Here is a 22,602-nt window from a genome sequence, read left to right as displayed (position 1 = left end):
CTTTGGGTGGGTATGTTAGCTGATGTATTGGAGATGGGGATCTGGTGCTTTCCTTTAATGCATTGGTTACCTAGTGAAGCAGTTGGAAAGGAGGAGGTGACTGACTTCACATGTATTAGAGAAGGGATGTACTGTCCTTTACCCTCCTAGTGTTAAGGGCATTTCCGTTGATAGGGTGAGTTTCTTTAAATTGGGTTTGCATAATTGGCTTTCCAAATCGGGAAAAGTAAAAAGTATAAATAAATTGATTACAAATATCACACAACACCAGATTTAGCAGATAAACAGCACTGTGACAACTAGCCTGCTCCTCTCCTGATCTCCCTACCCTTGTTGCTGTAAATGATGATGGTCTTCAGTGAGAATTTACACCAAAAAGCTTTTAGCTGCTATAGTTGAAAGGATGTTGCCGGAAAGTGTGTGTGAATTAATGGGTTTGTGTATGTGTTTCTCTGTAGGCTTGGTGTCCTCCTGGATGATCTGACTGAAGGCTGGTGCTGATCTCACCCATCCCCTGGTCTAAGTTAAGGTCTTAGAGACGGACCATTCACCAGGCCGCCATGGGTGAAGTTGTGATTGTGAAGGAGGGATGGCTTCACAAACGAGGTACGAGCTATAATCACCCAGTACTTATTGTGTATTATACTGTAAGTTTTAACATTTCTGTAAGTTATTTAATATCTGACTTTAACCTCCTTATTTGATCAATGCACTGAGGAAACTGTAGTCTTTCCTGTGTTATATGTTATATCAAATGTTTTAGAAATACAAAAATGTCTCAAAATAGTAAAAAAAGAAAGAATAGATGTTTCTTCCAGAAGAAATAAATGTTGCATATGTATTGTTATTTGTTGGAAGGGCCAATTTATTAAATTATTACAAAATAATGTTTTTACTCATAATGATTGTCTGGTTGTGTGTTATTTTCAGCATTTGGTCTGCGGGCTGTGAGAGTTTAGCACTAGGAATAGGAACTAGGAATGTAATGTTGTGTGTGTTTGTCACAGTTCAGTGCACACAGACATATAGAGAACATATGGTATGCACATAAGGTGGACAGAGACAGAGAGTCACATGACCCCAAATTTCTGAAGGTATATTTGTACACCGAAAGTTTAAGCTGTATGTTGGCAGAAAGGAAGGTCTTGGGTTTGCATGGTGGGTAGTTTGTGCAGGATGGATGGATGGATGGAAGGATGGATAAATGAGTGAATGAATCTTGGATGGCTGGATGGATGGAGAGAGTGTGAGTAGTCAAAAGTTTGGACACACCTCCATTTATTGTTTTTCTTTATTTCTGTATTTATTTTATTTTCTACACTGTAGATTAATATTAAATATATCAAAACAATAAGAAACACAAAATGAATTTTGTAGTAAACAAAATAATTGTTTGTCCTCCACAATCCCCTGACCTAAACCCAGCTGAGATGGGTGATTTGGGAAGAGCTGTAGCACAGCATGCAGAATAATCAGCAACTATAGATAGATCGACAGACGGATAGAAAGAATATGGAACAAAAAAGATACTTTCCTGTGCTCACCATCCTGAATTAGATCATGCTGATAAGAAGATGGGATGAGATGAAATGGCTGAAAGCTGCGTGTGCATGTGTGTGTGTGCCTGTGCATGTTCGAAACTAAAGCAAATCCCTATTTAGGAAAGATTACATGTGGAGTCCTGTGGTGATTCTCTTATTCACAGGAGCTTCTCAGTTGTTTAATTTCCGGTAGGATTGACTGTGTCTGTGTGTGTCTCTCTCTTTTCTTATTTTGTTCAAACTACTATTTTTCACTTAAAACAGAGATCCTGTAATCATGGTTGTCTTGTCAGGATGTTGCCTTGACTAGATGTACCATTTAGTCTTTAAGTGCATGTGTCCATCAGAGCAGATTCTCCAGTAGATAATAAAAATGAAATCAGGCTGTTGTTGGAACTTTTCTTTGCCTAAAAATGAAAGAAAATAGTATTTTTGACCATCTATTAATTATTTTGTAAAAAAAAAAAGAAGAGAGAATTATATTCTATGCTAAATATTCAGATTCTAGCAACTCATAGAAGCTCATTTTGTGGTGATGTCATTGCTGTATGGATGAGAAACTTTCGTCATTGTCAGAGATACCTCTCCTAATAAATAAATCCAGTGCCACCAGGGCTTTAGATAATGTAAATTATTAAGTAGCTTTGTTTATGATTACAAGCAATTAAAGAACTATTTTAGGGTACTTCTGTTGTATCTCTACTGTAAAGGGGTGCAGTCTGTGATCCAGAGCAGAGTATGTGGAAGAGATTCTACTGATCTTCAGTCTGATTTTTCCCTGGATTAGCATTTTACCTGCACTGTTAACTGCAGACACAATCTATTTCCCGCTCCATTTCTCCTACATTTACTGAGAATAGTCTTCTGCCTTTATGGGCCTCAGGAGATTTAATCAATAAACAGGCTTTAGAACAGGTTTCCCTGCTGTTGGTTCATTAACATTGAGACTGAATTACTGCTAATGCTAACATTCTTTTGCTGCCACATATCTTGGAGTAGGAACTAGTATTGAGTTCCTTGATGTTCTGTGGAAAAGAAACAACAGTGCACTGACCTGCAGGATATATGTAGGATAGTGTGTAGGGTCTCCTGCATTGAATGAAAATGCATTTTCTGCAGGATTGCTGGTTTTTACAAATAAACACTTCTAGCCAGATGCTGCTGGTCACCATCATTTTCACCCACTGTAGTCAGTAATGATGTATTCCTGGGTCACTTGTTACACTTGTCTGAGGAATGGTAAATACCTGTAGAATTCCTGTAGAACTGCTTCAATTTTTGCACCACGAGTGGCATAAAGTTATCCAAAAGCAGTGTGTAAGACTGGTGGAGATCATGCCAAGATGCATGAAAACTGTTATCAAAAACCAGAGTTATTCCACCAAATATTGATTTATGAACTCTTAAAACTTTATGAATATGAACTTGTTTTCTTTGTATTATTTGAGGTCTGAAAGATCTACATCTTTTTTGTTATTTCAGCCATTTCTCATTTTCTGCAAATAAATGACAGTATTGTTATTTAGAACTTGGGAGAAATGTTGTTCTTAGTTTATAGAATAAAACAACAATGTTAATTTTTCTCAAACATAAACCTATAAATAGCAAAATCAGAGACACTGAATCAGAAACTAATGTGGTCTCTTTTTTAAAAAAAAAAAGCTGTATACTGCTTTCCTTTGTCAGTGTGTTTGGCCTGTATTATCGCAATTTAAAAAACTCATATCAAACTTGGTTGTCATGTTTAGGTATTGTACCAAAATATGTATTTTGGGTCCATTTAATATTCTATAATATGACATTGATTTCTCACCAGATGCCTCTGAACAACATAACTCTTGAAATATAACAAGATTTTAGCAACATAAAGACTCAAGGCTCAAGATAAAACAATATTTCTTGCTATTATATTGCTATTATATAAGTATTTTGACATTAATAACATGATCTTTCAAAAACTCTTTTAATTTGTATTATTGTATACTATAAATGAAGGAGGGTGATCTGAAAAAGCTGAAAATTCAGCAAAGTTTACTGTTTGATGGTGTTTGTGTGTTGATCTGCTGCTGTGGAGAATAAAGCACATGATCAGTTCACTGCACACATGAGTGGTTCTGTATCATTACTATGATTACTCTGATTAAATAGAACAAATATAAATAAGCTCTTACTGATTTAAACAGCACTCTGTGTGCAGTCACACTCACTTGGATAAAATCTGCCCTCAGCCGACAACATTATTTAGTGTGCTGTACATAAATTATAACAAAAACTTAATTTGAGACAGACCAGAAAAGGGATTAATTGAAATAAATATATGAAGTGAAGTGAAACACTTCAAATTGAAACTGAAATTCTTACTTAGGGTGTTTAAAAGCAGAAATACTAGATAGCTGTCGATTTTAGCTGATGCTGGTTGAGATGTTGGTGATATCAGTTCACGCCTCCTCTAATATAATTAGAGTCTTGCTTCCTGTGGCTCTGATGTTTTTCCTACAGAGCAGCTGTAGGAACACTGAACCCGGAGTCCAGTCTCAGTTTGCAATTTGATTTTATTGATCATTCTTATGCGTGTCATGTCCCTGAGTCATTAAAGCTGCTCCATAACCTGTAAATCTGGAATGGGGAGCTGTGGCTGTGAGGTGAAGTGTGATTTATCGTTTCCTGACAGGGTGAGTGTCCCGCAGGGTACCAGCTGGTGGTCATCGCTGTGTTTAAAGGTAGAATAGGTTGAGCACACCTCTTTGCCGTCTCCCCACAGAACTACAGCAGCTGTAGGAGGACTGACGGTGCGACACTGTTGGGAAACGTGAGCGGGCTGAGGATGGAGCCCTATGGGACGCCTTGGTGCACGTTCAGCGCTGTAGGTTTTTAGAGATGGGCCTTAGGACAGTGCGCCACTGTTTGCTGCTGCCTGTGGGGTCATCTGAGTTCAGTTATGCAGACGGACAGCGCTGCGAGCCCAGATGAGAAAGAGCACTGCCCAGGCTGGATTTGGCCTGCTTAGCGTGGCGGCAGCCTTGTTTTGCCCACAAGGGATTTGGAGGGTTATTTTTTTTGTGTGGCTGCGAGGGCATGCAGGACAACCTAGTGCATGTTTTTCACCCCTGAGTTCATTTTATACCCAAACTTTTACCCTGAATGTGTTCAGTTTCCAGATGTTTGCCACAGGAAAGATCTTGATGTTGACTTTGGAGTCGTTTTCTGCTGCTTTTTCTTCTACTGAATTGTATTTTTTTGTACATCTGTTTGTTCAGGAAAAATGTGTTATTTGGGGCATAATATTTTGCTGGCCTGTTGCACAGATGATGTAGTTAAACACAACATGTGGTGGATAAACTCCTGTTTCATGGTTCAACAAGTAACACAGCAAAACAGTTACTCGTTCTAAAATAGAGGACCTAAAAAGCAGAAAAATAAGCAAATCTCTATATATTAATATACAAGTGAATGCATTTGTATTCAGTGTGAAATTTAGTGTTTTAGTTACTCTTATGTCTAAAAGTTCTAATAAATAAACATTGATTCAGATTAAGACCACTTTAGACAGTTTTTGGTCAGAAAAAAAACTTTTTTTGATGCTTCGGTTCAGTGTGTATCGATTCTCAGACAAATTAGATAAGTTAGAATGGAAAGTGAGACTTAATACAAACACAAATACAAAGTACAAAATTACTTTTTCAGTACTGCAATTATCAAACAGTACTCTTAACTTTCATTACTTCATTTGTTAAAAAGGGATATGTAGTTTTTACTAATCAAATTTGAGTGAATTTAAAAGACATACCGAAGTTTTTTTTGGAAACATTTGGAATCCAGATCAAGTGTATCCAGGAATCTGGTCCTCGGTATTCACACAGTGTTTAATTAGGGTATTGTTTGGTATTGTGGTAATGGAATTTGTTTGTTGGAGTTTGTTTTTATTTTTTTCTGATTTTTCATATCTGTGATGGTGGTGTGTGTGAATGTATGGACACATACTGGACTGGTCAATTTTATGTGTAGTACAGGACTCTCATGGTAAATTAGGAGGGTTTATTAGGAAACATATTGGTTCTTACATAGAACCATAAATACTAAAAGAACCATTTGTACTGGTTGGAAAATGTTTTTTTAAATACAATCGCATAGATGCTCCTGACTGTTTTAATAGGAGACCAAAACAGTTCCACAGCATACTGTATAAAATATTTTTTACTTAGTATTCTTAGTAGTACTTAGAATGTATACGTTATCTTATTTACTTCTAATGCAGAACATTACAGTGTAAACAAACAAACAAATAAATCAATCAATCAGTATGGAACAATCCTATTCAGTTTTAAATATTACTCTGTAAATGGTCACTCTGTGAGAGTTTAACGTGGAACATGGAAGGAAAGTGATCACTGAATTAACAAAGTTGTAAAAGTTGCCCTGACACATCGACATCTTCACTGGAAAGCTTTACAGTACTCTCTAATTTGTATATAGTAAAAACAGAACTATGCAAAGTCAAATTAGATGACGTTCTAAGTGTAGATAAGAAAACAATTTCTCTACAGGACACAAAATGCGATATAGCATTTTTATTAGTCATAATTCTGTTAAAAGTGTGTTAAAAGAATTAAAAGAAACATACAATAGTATGTTTTCATTATTATTGTTTTCATTATTATTAATTGATAAATTAATTAAAAATGATACTGTAGAGTCAGCATGCACAAATATCATAATGTTTTCTAGTTACTGATGAAAGGGCATTTTGGGAATCATTTAAAAAAACACACACCTCAACATCAACCATTTGAACACGATTTATTGACTTTTGTACATTTTCAAATTCTAATAAACAAATGATTCGTGAAATAAGAATAATATCTAGTGAGAACGAGATGTCAATGAAGGTAAATTGTAAAGTGTCTATTAAAGAAACCATTTGAAATCCAATTAAACCATTGAATATTGAAGTTTGGTGTTTTTTTTCCTGTTGAATAAAAAAAAATATTGCTTTTATTTAAGATCAGTGTTTACATCAGATCTCATGTACTTTCTCACTGTGTTTTCCGTGTGTGAAAGACTATCAGAAATCTGAAAAGTAAATCTGAAACTCTTGAAAGCCCTGTTATTGTTTATCACATCTCTCATAACTGTGTGAAAAAACTCCCTTTTTGGGGAGAGGGGGTGTTATCTGTGTTTGTTTGATGTGGATGAATAACTGTACAGCTTCTATTAGCTGTTAACTGAATATTAAGGATGTTGATAAAGTGGTGGTGAGTCAGAACGAATGAGCTGATCTGTAGCTTTACACTACAGCCAAGTGTATATATGAGTGTATGGGGGTTGGAATGAGTCAGCAGTGTGTGTGTGTGCCTGTGTGTGAATGTGTTTGTGTGTGAGAGAGAGAGACCGTGTGTGTGCTATCTTCTGTGTAACTTCCTGTTTTGAAGAATTAACAGGTGGATTACCGGAATCTGTACGAGCAGAAAAACCCTGAAAGCCAAACCCAGCAGCCGCCAGCGTCTCACTTCAGATCATCACACACAAAATAAGGGCGCGTTTGTTTACTCCTAACCCCAGAGAGGCGGCGCACAGATCAGTCAATCACAAGCTGTTTGTTTGTTTTGCTGTTGGTGAAGCTCAGTTAGTGTCTGCCTGAACTCTTAAACCTTCTGTTGTTCAGGGGCCTGATCTGGGAGCACAGAGGAAAACAAATGTATAAAATCAGACAAATTATACATCTAGTTAATTATTCAACTAACTCTTTTGTTCACAGTGGAACTACAGATGTGTATTGGTTTAGTATTTAGAGGTTATAAAGGAGGGTCAGTAAATAAAGGACAGAATTTACTTTGACACAGTGCCATTGTACACTATGCTCTAATTTATAAATAAATATATATGTACATTTTTTTATTAATTTGGCAATTTTGTAATGATGGTAGTACTTTATAATTTTGCTAACTATTTTGTTATTTTGGTGTTTTTGTCATTGTAATGAATTTTGAAAAATAGTTGCAATTATTTTACTTTTTATTTAGGCAATTTCTGTTTTTTGGGGTGGGATTTTTATTGTTTTGGTTAGTTTGGTAAATTATTTTTTGTTTTGAGTAGTTTTAGTGATATTTGCAACCAAAAATTTGGATTCATAGTGTTTTTTTTTCATATTGGTGATTGTGTTTGGAGTTATTATTTTGCTGATTTAGTAATTTGGTCGTTTCTGTGATTTTCGTCATTTTGTTGATTTTTTTAAAAAAAAGTGTTTTGATATTTATAGTTTTGGTTAATTTTAGTTAAGGTATTTTTTTTACCAATTGATACAGAGTAACCCAAATAAAATAATAAAATGAAATGATTGTAAAGTAAAAACCATTTGCAGTTTGCCAAAAGTATATCAATACTACATTTAATTTCTGAGACTTTTCTGAAATCCTAAAATCATGTTGCTGATCCTGGAATATTAAATTATGTTTTATGATACTGATGTTGAAGCAGTTTATGAGTGAAGAGTGTGAAAAGTTCTAGTCTGCTTTTTAGGCCTGACTCAGGAATGCCCCTGTAGTATTTACGTGAAAGCACATTCATTCAGGTCAGCTGAGGGTAATTCCCCACTGCAGGAAAACACCAGCAGCACCTTTAACTTTAAAACAAACAGCCGACATCAGCTTACAATAAATATTATTCACCCACCCAGCAGCCCAGCTCACACACTCTCTCTCACTCACTCGCCACTGATACAGATACAGTCTACTGATCAACATCTCAACCACACACACTGTTCTAAAGACTGCAGTCTTGTTTCATTTCTGATCTGTAACGAACATACTGTCCACATACACTCTAAAAAACAGAGGTACGATATGAATACTTTTTTGTACTCAAAGGTACGCTCTTCATAAATGTACCCTCAAAGGTACAATATTGGTCTTTACGGGGTCAGATTTGTTCCCTTTGAAGTACAAAGTCTTTTCTAACAGCAATAAGTACAGATTTGTACCATTTTACCAGCCAAAGGGTACATTCAGTATTCTGTATCACTGCACTAATAAACAATATATATTTTATTTGCACATTTTTTATTCGAAAGCCAGACAATTTTCGATCATCAAGTTTTTGAGGCATATTTAGTTGATGATATAATGTTTATAATTTTTATAATCTTTACTGGCACAAAAACCATGGGTACAAAAAAGGACTTTTACTGAAAGGTACTTTTTTGTACCTCAATATAAGGTCCAGCCCCAGCAACAAGCTTTGTACTCTTTTAAGTACAAATCTGTACTTACTTTTCTTAGTGTGTACACTTAAATGAACAATGACTTTCTAATAACAATATTATCTAGAATAAAGTTATATTAAAACATCATTTTTTAATTAATACATATTAAAGTATATGTCCAAATCTATATCCAAATAAGATTCTTTAATTGTAAAAGTGTATTTATGAATTTGGTTATGAACAAGATTAATTCATAAGTAATTCTGGAATGTATTGATTGTTTTCAGGAGAATATATAAAGACGTGGAGGCCGCGATATTTCCTGCTGAAGAGCGACGGGACGTTTATCGGGTATAAAGAACGGCCGCAGGACGTGGATCAGCTGGAGACTCCGCTCAATAACTTCTCAGTGGCACGTACGGAACTTTCTGCTCATCATTAAACAGAGTTTATTATGTTCATAACCAGGAATCTCTTTATTCCTCATTGCTGGACTTATTATAGTAACACTTTACTTTACGGTCTCAAAATAATCATTAAACATGCTGTGAATGTCACTGATCACTAAATATGTTATTTAACTATTTATCAAACATTAATTATCACTGATAAAAAGTTGAACTGATCATCAGTCAGTAACTGAGTTTACTATGTACTAAATTAGTTCAGATCTTATTTGGTTATTAAATGATTAATAACATCTATAAGACTAATAAGAATCAAATTAGTGTATTTACTCTCAAAAAGCAATTTACAGTGGGGAAATATACAAGGTGTTTCTTATCAGCTATTTTGTCTATGGATTTATTACAGATTTATTAATTATCTGTAATTTTATTGAAAGAAAATGTATAGAGAAAAGGTTTTTGTGTTATTGTTTTGTCACATTTGTATTAATTACTAAATTTTGTGGGGGGAAAAATGTGCAATGCAGCCTTGCAGCCATTTAACAACACTGACTGTCCACTGAACTGTTAATTACTGATTAATGTGAGTGTCAAAGTTAAGTGATGATCCTTACTACTAATTATATTATAAAACATTAATAAGACATGAACAGTTTTGATATTTTATTTACTTTTTTCTGTGTCCTCACGTGTGAAGTGGAAGATATAATAGTTAGGCCAGATGACGTAGCTGAAGAAAAAACAACAAATAAAGAAATCATTAAATTAGTTATCAGATAATTACAGGACCAGCATTTAATAAATAGCTTCTTGTTGTGTTTTTTTTTTTTGTAAGTTTAACACTGATCAGTTCATTCTCCGTGTAATAAGCAGAAGTAAATGTGTAAATAACCTATAAATTAGCAGTGTTAACAGTGTTAACCTATAAATGAATCAGTGGCATATTAACAATAGATAAATAATTAAATAATAGCAATTTGGTGCTATTGTTACTTTTATTTTGCAGTTTGTTTAAATATGATCACAAAGTTGTGGTGATTTGGTGGGAGGTTTTGCTTTTTGGTGATTTAGTAATTTAGTCATTTTGGTCCTTTGATTATTTTGTTCATTTGTTAACTTTTCAGCATTTAGATTTTTTTATCTTTCATTTTTGTGGTCAATTTATGCAGATTTTCTGTTTCACTTTGTATCAGTATATATAGTTTAGGTTGCAGGGTAACTGCTAATATATAATGCTACAAATTGCATTATGAATAAAATAATCAAATAAAATGACAATAAAAGAAAAAGGTTACTGTTACCTATTTACTTAAAATAAAACACACTGTTTCATTAATATGAAAGAGCTAACTGTGGTTTTGTATAGAATGCCAGCTGATGAAGACAGAGAGACCCAAACCGAACACCTTCATCATCCGCTGCCTGCAGTGGACCACAGTAATCGAGCGCACGTTTCATGTGGAAACTCCCGAAGAAAGGTGAGTCCTCTCTCCAGCAGAGCTTACTTTCACTCTTATCTGATCACCACAGTGTAGAGTGTCCTGAAGCTGTCCAGAGAATGTGTTGATGCTGCAGGGTCGGGTTGTTACAGCGTCACAGTTACAGTGTCTTGGTGTGTGAGTGAAGACTTGACAAATGCAGATGAGAGCAAGTGCATTAATGCATTTCTGTGTGTTTTTTTTCTCCTTAAACCCTCAGTTCTCAGACCCTTTTAGCTGCAGCATCTCCACTCTCAACTGAACTGTCCTGAAACAGTGTTGAGCTCAGAAAATACAGCTCTAGTAACCTCAAATGAACAGCTGGGAGAAGAGCCAGCAGCTCATTCACAGCACAGGTCATTCTGATCAGAAAGATATGAGTAGTTTGCATGCCTTTTGGCTCAGTCAGATAGTATCACATAAACAGGTACATTTCAAGGTAGGGTCTTGCTTTAGAGCTGCTCACTGTCATAGCTTATGATGACTTTGACAGGTCATTTGTTTGGGAGACTGTATGAAACAGTTACTCTCAGTTCTGTATAATAAAATTTTCTCCGGCAACCAGCTGCGATTCCCTAAAGCTAACTTAATGAGATCCACTGCTTTAAACAACTTCGATGGCTCCAAACATAAATAAATTAATGCAATTAAATAATTCAGGCTATTATGTTGGGCTTGAATCTTTATGTGTATAGTATCTTTCCTTATGCGAAAATGCTTATATGTCAATGTTATCACAGATAAAATTTTATATTGTAGCTAAACAAGTGTAGTAGAATAAGCTTCATGAGCATAATAACTAAATGTTTATAAATGAAATGAAATTGAGAAGATAGCCCAATACTGATATACTGTAGTGGAAGTGGAAGTAGAAGTGAGCTAACTAAACTAAAGACACTCAAAAAAAAATAAAGACCATACCTATCCATCAGAGTGCTGCTGAATGCTACTTCCTACCTTAAAGCAGAAAGCTGAAAGAGTGAAAGGTGGAGATCTGAGAGTGTTCTGTGTATCTGGTTGGTCAGGGAGGAGTGGACGAAGGCTATTCAGGCCGTGGCTGATGGGCTGCAGGAGCAAGAGCGGATGGATGCTTCATCTGTTCCCATGGATACGGACACAGAGATGAGCCTGGCCAAACCTCGTCTCAGAGTGGTACACACTGTCCCCATCAACTAGAGGGGGGTGGGGGTAGGGGTACCTGTGGAGTAACTACTGCTATAGCACTAACACTGTCGATCACAGCATAGAGGGACACGTCACCTGAACCACCTGACATCACTATTGGACTTTTACACCCTTGTGACACATTAGTAATTACAATATAAATACAAATACTAATAAACACATGATACAAACTGTACATATGATATTAATACATTTTACAATGAACATTTAATTGTGATCCAAGCAGAAAATTTGTACTAAAATGTTTTATACATACAGTATATATAATGAATAACTCACAAAAAGAATTTGGAGCATAAGACATGTAATTCAGAATATACCTATAGGTATTTCAAACTTAATTATACAATGATAATATATTTACAGTATGAAGTGGAATATTGTGGTTATGTTCAGTATATTACAGTCTTGTTCACAGAGGAGTTCAGAGTGTTCACACTTAGTAGTTAGTAGGGGTTTTCCCTGTTCTGTTTATTTCATCAGCTTAATTGATATGACCATGTTCAGTTTCACTATTACAGTGTGCCAAAGCACTGACAATGTTTTTCTGAATCAGTTCACTAATCAGTCAGTGCAGTTTATTTTATTTAGATGTAGTTTGTCTTGTTTGTGAGGGAGCTGCAAGAAAAATAGAAAGGAAAAATACATTAAAATATATACAAATGTATGTGGGTGCTTATTTTTTATACCCATGATTGTGAAAGAAACAATAGAAATGATAGGGTGTTCAATACTTTCGAACATACGGTATATACAGCTCTGGAAAAAAATAAGAGGCCACTTAAAAATGATGAGTTTCTTTGATTTTACCAAATTGAAAACCTCTGGAATATAATCAAGAGGAAGATGGATGATCACAAGCCATCAAACCAATCTGAACTGCTTGATTTTTTGCACCAGGAGTGGCATAAAGTTATCCCAAAGGAGTGTGTAAGACTGGTGGAGGAGAACATGCCAAGATGCACAAAAACTGTGATTAAGAAAAAAGAAAAAAGGTTCATATTCATAAAGTTTTAAGAGTTCAAATATTGATTTCTTAACTCTTAAAACTTTATGAATATGAACCTTTTTTCTTTGCATTATTTGAGGTCTGAAAGCTCTGCATCTTTTTTGTTATTTCAGCCATTTCTCATTTTCTAAAAATAAATGCTCTAAATGACAATATTTTTATTTGGAATTTGGGAGAAATGTTGTCTGTAGTTTATAGAATAAAACAGCAATGTTCATTTTACTTAAATATAAACCTATAAATAGCAAAATCAGAACTGATTCAGAAACTGAAGTGGTCTCTTATTTTTTTCCAGAGCTGTATTTTAATTTTCTGGGCTGTTTTATTGAGTTTATATAGTATGATTCAGTTGATTCTCTGTGTTCTGCAGACCATGCATGACTTTGAATACCTCAAGCTGCTGGGGAAAGGCACGTTTGGGAAGGTGATCTTAGTAAAGGAGAGAGCAAGCGGTAAATACTACGCTATGAAGATCCTGAAGAAGGATGTGATTGTAGCTAAAGTAAGCTTTTCTCTTCACTAATGATCCTACTGGGCTCTTGTGTTTATGAAGGCAGTGTTTGAGGTTCTTGTTCTTTTTCAGGATGAAGTAACTCACACACTTACAGAGAACAGAGTGTTACAGAGCTCCAAACACCCATTCCTTACGGTAAGAACATTCAGACCTGCACACACTACTCCTCTAACTGAAGAAGAAAAACAGATGAGGCACATGCACATTCTCTCCTTTCATCTGTAAATGTTAATGAGTAAAGAAGTCATTTCTAATGCTGTGTGTGTGTGTTTTTCTCAGGGTCTAAAGCACTCGTTTCAGACTAAAGATCGGCTGTGCTTTGTGATGGAGTATGCTAACGGAGGAGAGGTGAGCTGTGTAAAATGCTGCTTATTTGATGTTTACTTTCTGCTGCAGTGAGAGTAAAGTGACTACAAATCTGAATCAAACCTTTAAGACTACAGCCCAACTGAAGCTGCATTTAAACTGATGTGATTTTAAGTGTTTTTTTATACAGCATTAATGTGGAGCATGTGTAGTTATTATAGTCTTGCAGCAATAACTGTAGAATTAATGTAATCCATTATAAAACACCAGAGTAAAGCACCTCTTTTCCAGTATGTATCGGTGGCCTGTGTAGTTTTTACATTCTGACATCAAAAATTGTGGAGAAAATTTAATCCAGTATGAATCTTCAGAGTGTAGCATCTCTAATTCAGTATGAATCTGCACATATGTAGTTTATACATTCTGGCATCAATAAATGTAGAATTAATTGAATCCAGTGTAAATTCCCCAATTAAACCACCTCTTTTCCAGTATGTATCTGCGGCATGTGAAGTTTTTACATTCTGACATCAAAAATTGTGGAGAAAATTGAATCCAGTGTGAATCTCCAGAGTGGACCGTCTCTAATTTAGTTTGAATCTGAAGCATATGTAGTTTATACAGTCTGGCATCAGTAAATGTATAATTAATGTAATCCAGTATAAATCCCCAAATAAAACCACCTCTTTTCCAGTATGCATCTGTGGCATGTGTAGTGTTTTACATTCCTACAGCAATAATTGTGGAGACAATTTAATCCAGTATGAATCTTCAGAGTGTAGCATCTCTAATTCAGTATGAATCTGCAAAATGTGGAACTAATTTAATCCAGTATGCATATGCAGCCTATGTAGTATTTACAGTTTGACAACAGTAATTGCAGAGTGACTGTAATCCACTATGAATCTGCAGTGTGTTTTTTAGTTTTTACAGTCTAGCAGCAATAATTGTGGAGTTTTTAAACAGTATGAATCTGCAGCATTGTATTAAGGAATGTTGTCTGTGTAAACTAATTCAGCTTTAATTACATGTTAGCCTGCCTGTCTAAGACAACAAATGCAAAAAAAAAAAGAAAAGAAAAAAACAGTGGTTAAATTTGCCTTAATTCTCTGGATTTCCAGCTCTTTTTCCATTTATCACGGGACCGCGTGTTTTCCGAAGAGAGGGCACGCTTCTACGGTGCAGAGATCGTCTCTGCTCTGGACTACCTCCACTCAGAGAAAAACGTGGTTTATAGAGACCTGAAGGTGAGTGTCCAGTGCTTTTTGAACACCTGTTTACATTAGCATTGCAGCTTCTGATTATTTCTGTTATCACTCAGTTATATAAATCAGTTATTCTTTTATGGTCTATAAAAAAGACTAGATTAGATGCCACATTTTCTTTAGTGTATTGTCTGTCAGAACGCCTGTCAAGATCATATGCACAAAACAGAGCATTATAGAGCAGCCTCTGCACATTCTTTAGCGTATTACAGTCTGTCCGAATGAATATGTGGATCATATGAACATTATAGCTCATCCTCTGTACCCCTGTTCTGTATTACAGTCCGTCAGAGTGATGTGTGGATAATGTAAACATTATTAAGCATTTTTGTATAAACATACTTTTTCTGTAATTCACACTATTCAATATATGTTTTGCATATTGTAAAATAATGGTTGTGTACTCTCTGGTTCCTCTTTGCTCTCTGCCAGTTTTGCAACATAATAGCCAGTCTGTTTACAAAGTGTTTTTGTGTATGTTCCTCTTTGTGGGCTGTTATATTTCTGTGTTTAGTCAGAGTAGTTAAATGAAGAAGAATGTGTGATGTAGTTGTTGTTTCCACTGCACAGCTGGAAAACCTGATGCTGGATAAAGACGGTCACATTAAGATCACAGACTTTGGCCTGTGTAAGGAGGGAATAACAGAAGGGGCTACGATGAAAACATTCTGTGGAACGCCAGAGTACCTGGCTCCAGAGGTAACGTCCGCTCCACTAATGTTCTTTAGCACATAATCGAGGTCCTTCACACCCACATACAGTGTATGGACAAACTTATTGGGACAACTCTTTATTCTTAGTTTTTTTTTTTATATCATAGAAAATATTAACCTCTTAAGCTCTGTGTCATGTATTGCACCATAATATATTATTAATCAGTGTATTTGCATGAAAACGCGAGGCCAGGATATTGGATGATCACACCTTATCATCGCCGATTCCCCAACTGATCCCAAAAGTATTGTATGGAGCACCATTATTCCACAGAAAACAGTTCTACTGCAACTTTATACCCCTCTAGCTTATGCCTGACATTAGGTATGGTGCCAGTAGGTTCCTGTTTATTTGATCCAGAGAGTCCTATTCTATTGGCCATAATAATACAATTCCCTACAAGCACAAGAAAATATGTGTATATGTGTGTGTGTTTGCTCAACATTTGGGTCATATAGGGCCTTATAGCGCACAGCACAATTGTGCATCGCGCAGCTAAATAAAGGGTGTGTCGGTGTGTCTTTGGTATCATGAGGGTGCAAAAAATATGCCTTTCGCAAAAGGCATGTACTAATTCTTATAGTTAATCATAGGTGTATCATGAAATAAATCAATCAGTGAGCCAGTTATCATTCCCTTTAAGAGCCAGCTGCGCTCTGACTTTGGCGTGTTGAAATTTTAACAGCGCATAGCTTTTTCCCATCTCAGCAAAGGATACTGACCTGCGTATTCACACTGTAAAGGTGCTCCAGCAGGTAATTTAAAGGAACAGCAATGTTATTTTATTCTTTATTCTGTTTATTGTTGATGTAAAAGCTGGATTTGAACTCTGCAGTTGCGTCTATGTGTGTGTGTGTGTTTGTGTGACAAGAGGGGGAGTACAAAATGACCTGAAGACACATCACTGCCAGACCACCACGGCCATTAGTATAAATATATAAAAACTCTGATGCTATTTTTGTGAAAATAGACAGTTGACGGGGGTGTAAGATAGCATGATAGTTCCCATAGTCTCTAATCTTTATCGAACCAAATATGGTTATTTTATTGCATCACACCAATTAAGATAATATGACAATCACAGAAAAATATTTTGCACACAATATATTCCTGTCAATATTATTGAACATTTCAGCCAATGCCTGACCTGATCACATACACAATGAACGTGACTGGCTGTACTCATCTTCCAGGTTCTGGAGGATAATGATTACGGTCGAGCGGTGGACTGGTGGGGACTGGGAGTGGTGATGTACGAGATGATGTGCGGTCGGCTGCCATTCTACAGTCAGGACCATGAGAAGCTGTTTGAGCTGATCTTAATGGAGGAGATCCGCTTCCCCCGAACACTCAGCCCAGAGGCCAAAGATCTGCTGGCTGGACTTCTGCAAAAAGACCCGAAGCAAAGGTCAGCCCCAAACACTCATCCCCTTATCCTAAAGCTGTTTCTCTGCATTAAACCACACCCCCTGTGGGGTAATTGGTGGGACATATGCTTCCATTAAATGTTAGCTACATTAACTTTATCTCTAGTGCTACGTAATGGAGTGTCAATTGCTTGCTTGCTTCATTAGCATCATGGTTCCAGTTCTAATTAGTGGAGTATAAGCTTCCACTACTTGCTAACTAAAAAAAAACTTGTTAACTAGTTAGCCCTTTTAGCCCCCATGTAAAATTAAAGAAGCAAATATCAGACACCACACATCCCAACACTAATTTATCTGGATGAACAGGTGCTTCATAACAGGTGTGTGATCTGTGTGCAGGTTAGGTGGAGGGCCGGAGGATGCTAAAGAGATCATGCAGCATAAATTCTTTGCCGGTATAGAGTGGAAGGACGTCTATGAAAAGAAGGTGAGAGTTGCACTTTCTGTTTGGGTGCTAATGAACATTAAAACCATAATAAAATATATATTTTTAGTACTGAATAATTTATTTATCAAATTATAAATGCAGTTTAAGGAGCTAAGAAAACATTTGCTACCCTTATATCAAACCAACATACAGCCATGTGGGCGTGCTTCAGAGTGTTGATGCTCTATATCTTGATATTCGGTTCAGACTGAATTGATTGAAATACTGATCAAATCATTAACAAGTGATGTTTAGATTCAAAATTCTCAAAATTAAGAGCATTGAATCATATTAGTAATACTTAAAGGACTGATATTGTCTGAAATTAAAAATAACAGTAATCTGATCAGACTGGTTTTACTGTAGCTGATTCTCAGTATCAAAGTACTCAGCTTATACTGGTCTTAGATCAAACTCTGTATCAAAGTATTTAGCACAGACAGGTATTAAATGATATTCAGTATTAAAGTAATTTGATCAGATTTGTATTAGCTGATGTTTTATAAATTATAATGCTTGTCTCCAAATGGTACTGGTAGCTGATATACAATATTCATGCACACTAATCTAGGACTGCACAATATATCGCCTGCAGTGTTATATAAAGCAAAGTACTGTATATACAAACACATTGTGCAACAACTTTTTTGCTGTTTGATACAAAAGGAAAATCCATATTGTTTTCATTTTCCTATAGACATCTACCAGGGGCACAATATATCTACCCAACATCATTTATTTTACTTTCTGTATCTTGGATACCAAAATTTGTCAATATTATTTAACATGGGCCATTTATACATTATATATCACTATATACAGTACATAAAAATACATTGTTAATATATAAATACATAAAAAAAAATGCTGCAGTGATGGTTTTCGCTAACATTGTGAAGCCCTAGTCTATTCAGTAGTGTAGTCAGTAGAGCAGATGTAGATGTAATACATTACAATGTATTACATCTTATTTTTTTCCTCTCTCTCTCTCTCTCTCTCTATTCCTCTGCAGCTCGCTCCACCCTTTAAGCCCCAGGTGACGTCAGAAACGGACACGCGGTATTTTGACGTGGAGTTTACAGGACAAGCCATCACCATCACCCCCCCTGGACAAGGTACTGACTGCTGTTTATACAGGATGATGCAGAACCTGGTGTCTGAGTGGAATAACTGCAGGTGATGAGCGCCCTCTTGTGGTGGAAGAAGAGCTGATTTTTGTGTTTCTCTTCTCTCTCAGATGAAAGTATGGAGATGCTGGATGGTGACAAAAGACCCCATTTCCCTCAGTTCTCCTACTCGGCCAGCGGCACAGCATAACACACACACACGTGTACATGCACTGCAGATCCACACATCCCCACAGACCTAATCTTTACACACTCCGCTCTTTTTTGAGCGCTCCCAGGTTCATTGCTTACATCATGCACCACACTGCACGCACAGTGCCGGTGGTCATGAGGGGCCTTAATGTAAAGATGGACAGCTGCCTGATGATTTACAATGATAAACACTCCATCTAAAAAAAATAATAATTAGTGTAAATATTATAATAATTATTCCTCATGATCTGAAGGAGGTTTTACCCTCAGCGCTTGCTGTCCTCTGATCAATAATGATGACATCATTCCACTCTTAATTACAGCTGAGGGGGACCTCAGTCGTCTAAGTGTTCTCACTAGTTTATGTGTTTTCTAATTAGTGTCACATTTAAACTCAAAGAAATACAAAATAAAAGTCACATATCTGTATTTAGTAGCAGTTCAGAGGGTGCATTCGAATGAATCTGCTCTACAGTGGGGAGCCGAATGTAAACGGCTGTTCTGTCTCTCATTTCACTCATTCTTTTCCTGTTCAGTTAGTTCTCTGGTGGTTTTTATTCTGAATCTCAGCCACACCCTCTGTTGTTGTCTTTGTTGTTATTTTTCTAGACTCTGGTGTGAATGTGCTGCTCTGGATTGGAAGTCTCTCAGATTTTAACTTATTTTAATCTGTCAATGGGGGAGTGGAGTGAAGGACAAAATAACTGAAACACCAGCTTTAAAAATAAAAGCTTTGTTATAAAAACTCTGTCTGTTTGTCTGCATCATACACTTGTCCAATTTTAATGCTTTTAAAATTTAACACTCAGTTTTGTTTTGTTCTAAGCCCAGAATATGTTTACTGTCAGTCGTGTTTCTTACATTTACTTCTTCGCCTTTTATTTTATTGTAGACAGTATGAACTCAAGATGTTTTCGGCTTTCAAGAAAACAATCAAGAAAACATCAATCTACAGTAGCGGATAGAATCATGTTGGTACTTGGGGTTACTGTGGAAACAAATTTGTCAAGCACTACAGTACAAAATTACGTTCATAAATAGCACTGAAAACTTTACCGTTTAAACCATAAGCCTTATGTTACTCATGTAAACAAGTGTTGATGTCTCTGGAATCAGAGGCATCTGGGATGGACCATCACACAGTGAAATTATTGTGGTCAGATCAGTATTCTTCTTTTTTTGTAAGATATGGATGCTCTGAGCTCCGAACCAAACATGAAAAGGACCATGCAGGCTGGTCTCAGCCCAAAAGTCCAAAAGCACAGCAACTACCTGTGTCACCATAGCAACCACATGAAACCGCTTAGCAGCAACACAGCATCCACTTGGAACAGCCTAGCAATTGCCCAGCAACTGCATAACAAGCACCTGAAACACCATAGCCTATTTGTGTTTCGGGGACAACTGCCTTAAATGACCCTCTGGCTCTTTTGTTTTTGTCCTTGTTAAATATTTTAAGCTTCTCTTGGGTAAAAAAGTGCCATATAAATAAATAATAATTATTATTATTATATTATTATTAGTAGTAGTAGTAGTATTAGTAATATTACTATGTTTTATTTCTGTACGTGACTGAGTGACCTCAGCTTCTCTTTAGCTGCAGCAGAGTGAGGAGGGGCTACACACACATCAGTCACGCACGTGGTCTGCAGTATCAGTGTATCTGATTGGTTTAATCCAGAGGACGGTTGATGATGTGAGGTGTGTCTGATAGCGGAATCCGGATAAAAGAGCTCCTTTTTATCAACCAATCAGGACGTCGCCAGTACCTGACGCACCGGCGAATGACGACATCGTGCAGTCGCGTGGGTGGGGCGTCCCCCTAGCGCCCAGTCGTGTACCCTGTCATGTGTATTCAAATAAATTAATATTATTATAAATGTGTTAAAATATTAATAATAATATTATTAACAACAACAATAATTATAATAGTTAATACTAATTAATTTAGTATTTTAAATTATAGAATTTAGTATTTTTATTTTAATTTAACTGACAAAAATAACATGTACAACCCAAATCTAAGATCAATTAATAAAAAAAAAAAAAATATATATATATATATATATATATATATATATATATATATATATATAAATAATAGAAATATAATTATTTATTTAAAATGCATTAGAGTATGTATTTTTTTTATTATTGTTGTTTTTTAAATTAATTCATTATTTATATTATTAATGCTGGCGCTTCAAGAATTTTTTTTTTTTAGTGTAACATAATGTAAAATATCTCTCCATTACTTCTGTGCAACTAAAAGGCAATGAGCAAATGTTTGTAAATACAGTCTGAAGAGATCTTTACTTTTTATTATTTATATTGTATATATTGTACTGTTTATTTTATCATTTTTTTTTTGTACTGAGTGCCGTGCTATCCCTTTGCGTTTCTTATCATATCTTATCTTATCTTATCTTATCTTATCTTATCTTATCTTATCTTATCTTATCTCATCAATTGATTATTTATATAAGCATTTAATACATACAATATAAGCATTATATTGCTGGTTATATGTAATACATACAATTCAAAATGTCATATAATTCAAACCCAATTATATGGATGGCTAAATTTGATGTATATATGATTTGTGTATGTATATGAATATTAAATGGGAAAGTCACATCAATATATAGAGAGATGCAGGCTGGTGTCTTCATACCTGCTGCCGGTCTGCAGGTGGCGCTGCTGGAATCAAATACCACGACATCTCTCTCACACACACACACGTACATAAACAGGCACGCGCACGCGCGCGCACAGAGCCGCTGTCTGCAGGGTGGAGACTGGAGCTGGTGTCTGATCTGAAGCTGCGGGAGGAGGAGGAGATGCACGGAGGCCGCGCGCACTGACGGCGGCCAGGAGGTAAGTGGACCGGTCCCGCTCTGACCTGCGTGCAGAGGCTTTATCACTTTTATCATCCTTCATCCTCACCACCACTATCATCATCACCAGGAGCAGCAGCAGCTGCATCCTCCTTATCTTCTTCACCTGGAGGCAGAATGGCGCTGGGGGAGCGTAGCGCGCGCTCTGACGCTGACAGCTCCTCCTGACAGCGCCATTCCTTCATCAGGTGGAGGAGATGAAGATGAGGGTAGGGATGATGATGATGAAAAAAGCTTCACAGTCTCCTCAGCGGTTTATGTTATACAGTCTGGAGCTTCATCAGTACAGCACGCTGTGAGGGTCTGAGAGCAGCGGCTGTAGGGGGGAGTGATGTCTGGGGGAGGGGGGCTGGGCTGGGCTCGCGCTGGTGCTGCGGCGCCTACCTGTCTCAGTCGGTTCCTCTCGGGTCCATTAGAACCCGGTAAAGAGCCCGTGAGAACCGGGCGGCTGCTCCCGGAGTCTGTGCGGGGCAGTGAGGAGGGGTTGAGGGGTGTTGTGCTGAATCACTGCCCTCAGCAGCAGCAGCAGCACCGCGCGGGCCTCACAGCAGCACCCATCCCTGCCGTGTCCCTCCGCTCCGCGCGCTGACACTCCCCCCCCAAAAAAAACCATAAACTATAATAAACCCCCAAACACAGGGCGTGTAGGGCGGGTTTATCACCTCGCAGCTCATCATTCCCTCACAGAGTCAGTATCTGCACGGCTCTGCTGGAACTAGCCGGTTCATATACAGTAGCCTCTGCCTCAGGTGGCCTGTGGTGTGTGTGAGGATACAGCCCGTAGACTATACACTATATACAGCTAGCTATACACATAGCTAACGTCTGTACACGCTGCTCCTGTCAGTGTGGTAATAATTATAGTCACGTTAACCCCTCCCACAAAAAAAAAACTGATTTACCCGCATTTTA

General features: G+C 36.7%; 2 protein-coding genes across 4 annotated transcripts in view; both read left to right on the top strand.

Annotated features, from left to right (window-relative positions):
• LOC103026930 (RAC-alpha serine/threonine-protein kinase) overlaps positions 1-19,557 on the top strand; it is a 28,502-nt gene extending 8,945 nt beyond the window's left edge. The window contains exons 2-14 of the mRNA XM_007252921.4: positions 459-606; positions 9,027-9,155; positions 10,513-10,624; positions 11,650-11,776; positions 13,189-13,320; positions 13,402-13,467; positions 13,612-13,680; positions 14,760-14,885; positions 15,474-15,602; positions 16,811-17,025; positions 17,384-17,471; positions 18,484-18,586; positions 18,709-19,557. Of these exons, the coding sequence (XP_007252983.1) occupies positions 561-606; positions 9,027-9,155; positions 10,513-10,624; positions 11,650-11,776; positions 13,189-13,320; positions 13,402-13,467; positions 13,612-13,680; positions 14,760-14,885; positions 15,474-15,602; positions 16,811-17,025; positions 17,384-17,471; positions 18,484-18,586; positions 18,709-18,788 (1,422 nt within the window). The 5' untranslated portion in view covers positions 459-560 and the 3' untranslated portion in view covers positions 18,789-19,557. The remainder of the gene's footprint in view (positions 1-458; positions 607-9,026; positions 9,156-10,512; positions 10,625-11,649; positions 11,777-13,188; positions 13,321-13,401; positions 13,468-13,611; positions 13,681-14,759; positions 14,886-15,473; positions 15,603-16,810; positions 17,026-17,383; positions 17,472-18,483; positions 18,587-18,708) is intronic.
• A 1,937-nt stretch (positions 19,558-21,494) lies between these two features.
• cep170bb (centrosomal protein 170Bb) overlaps positions 21,495-22,602 on the top strand; it is a 30,690-nt gene continuing 29,582 nt past the window's right edge. Inside the window, exon 1 of one of the 3 annotated variants that reach the window (XM_049485186.1) lies at positions 21,495-21,670. The gene's annotated coding sequence lies outside the window, so the exon portion shown is untranslated. The remainder of the gene's footprint in view (positions 21,671-22,602) is intronic. The other 2 variants (XM_049485177.1, XM_049485182.1) reach the window with 2 other exon arrangements.

The sequence above is a fragment of the Astyanax mexicanus genome, chromosome 1 (assembly GCF_023375975.1).
Source record: "Astyanax mexicanus isolate ESR-SI-001 chromosome 1, AstMex3_surface, whole genome shotgun sequence".
NCBI lineage: Eukaryota > Metazoa > Chordata > Actinopteri > Characiformes > Acestrorhamphidae > Astyanax > Astyanax mexicanus.
Note: the sequence above shows the minus strand (reverse complement) of the source record. Positions and strands in the feature narration are given on the sequence as shown.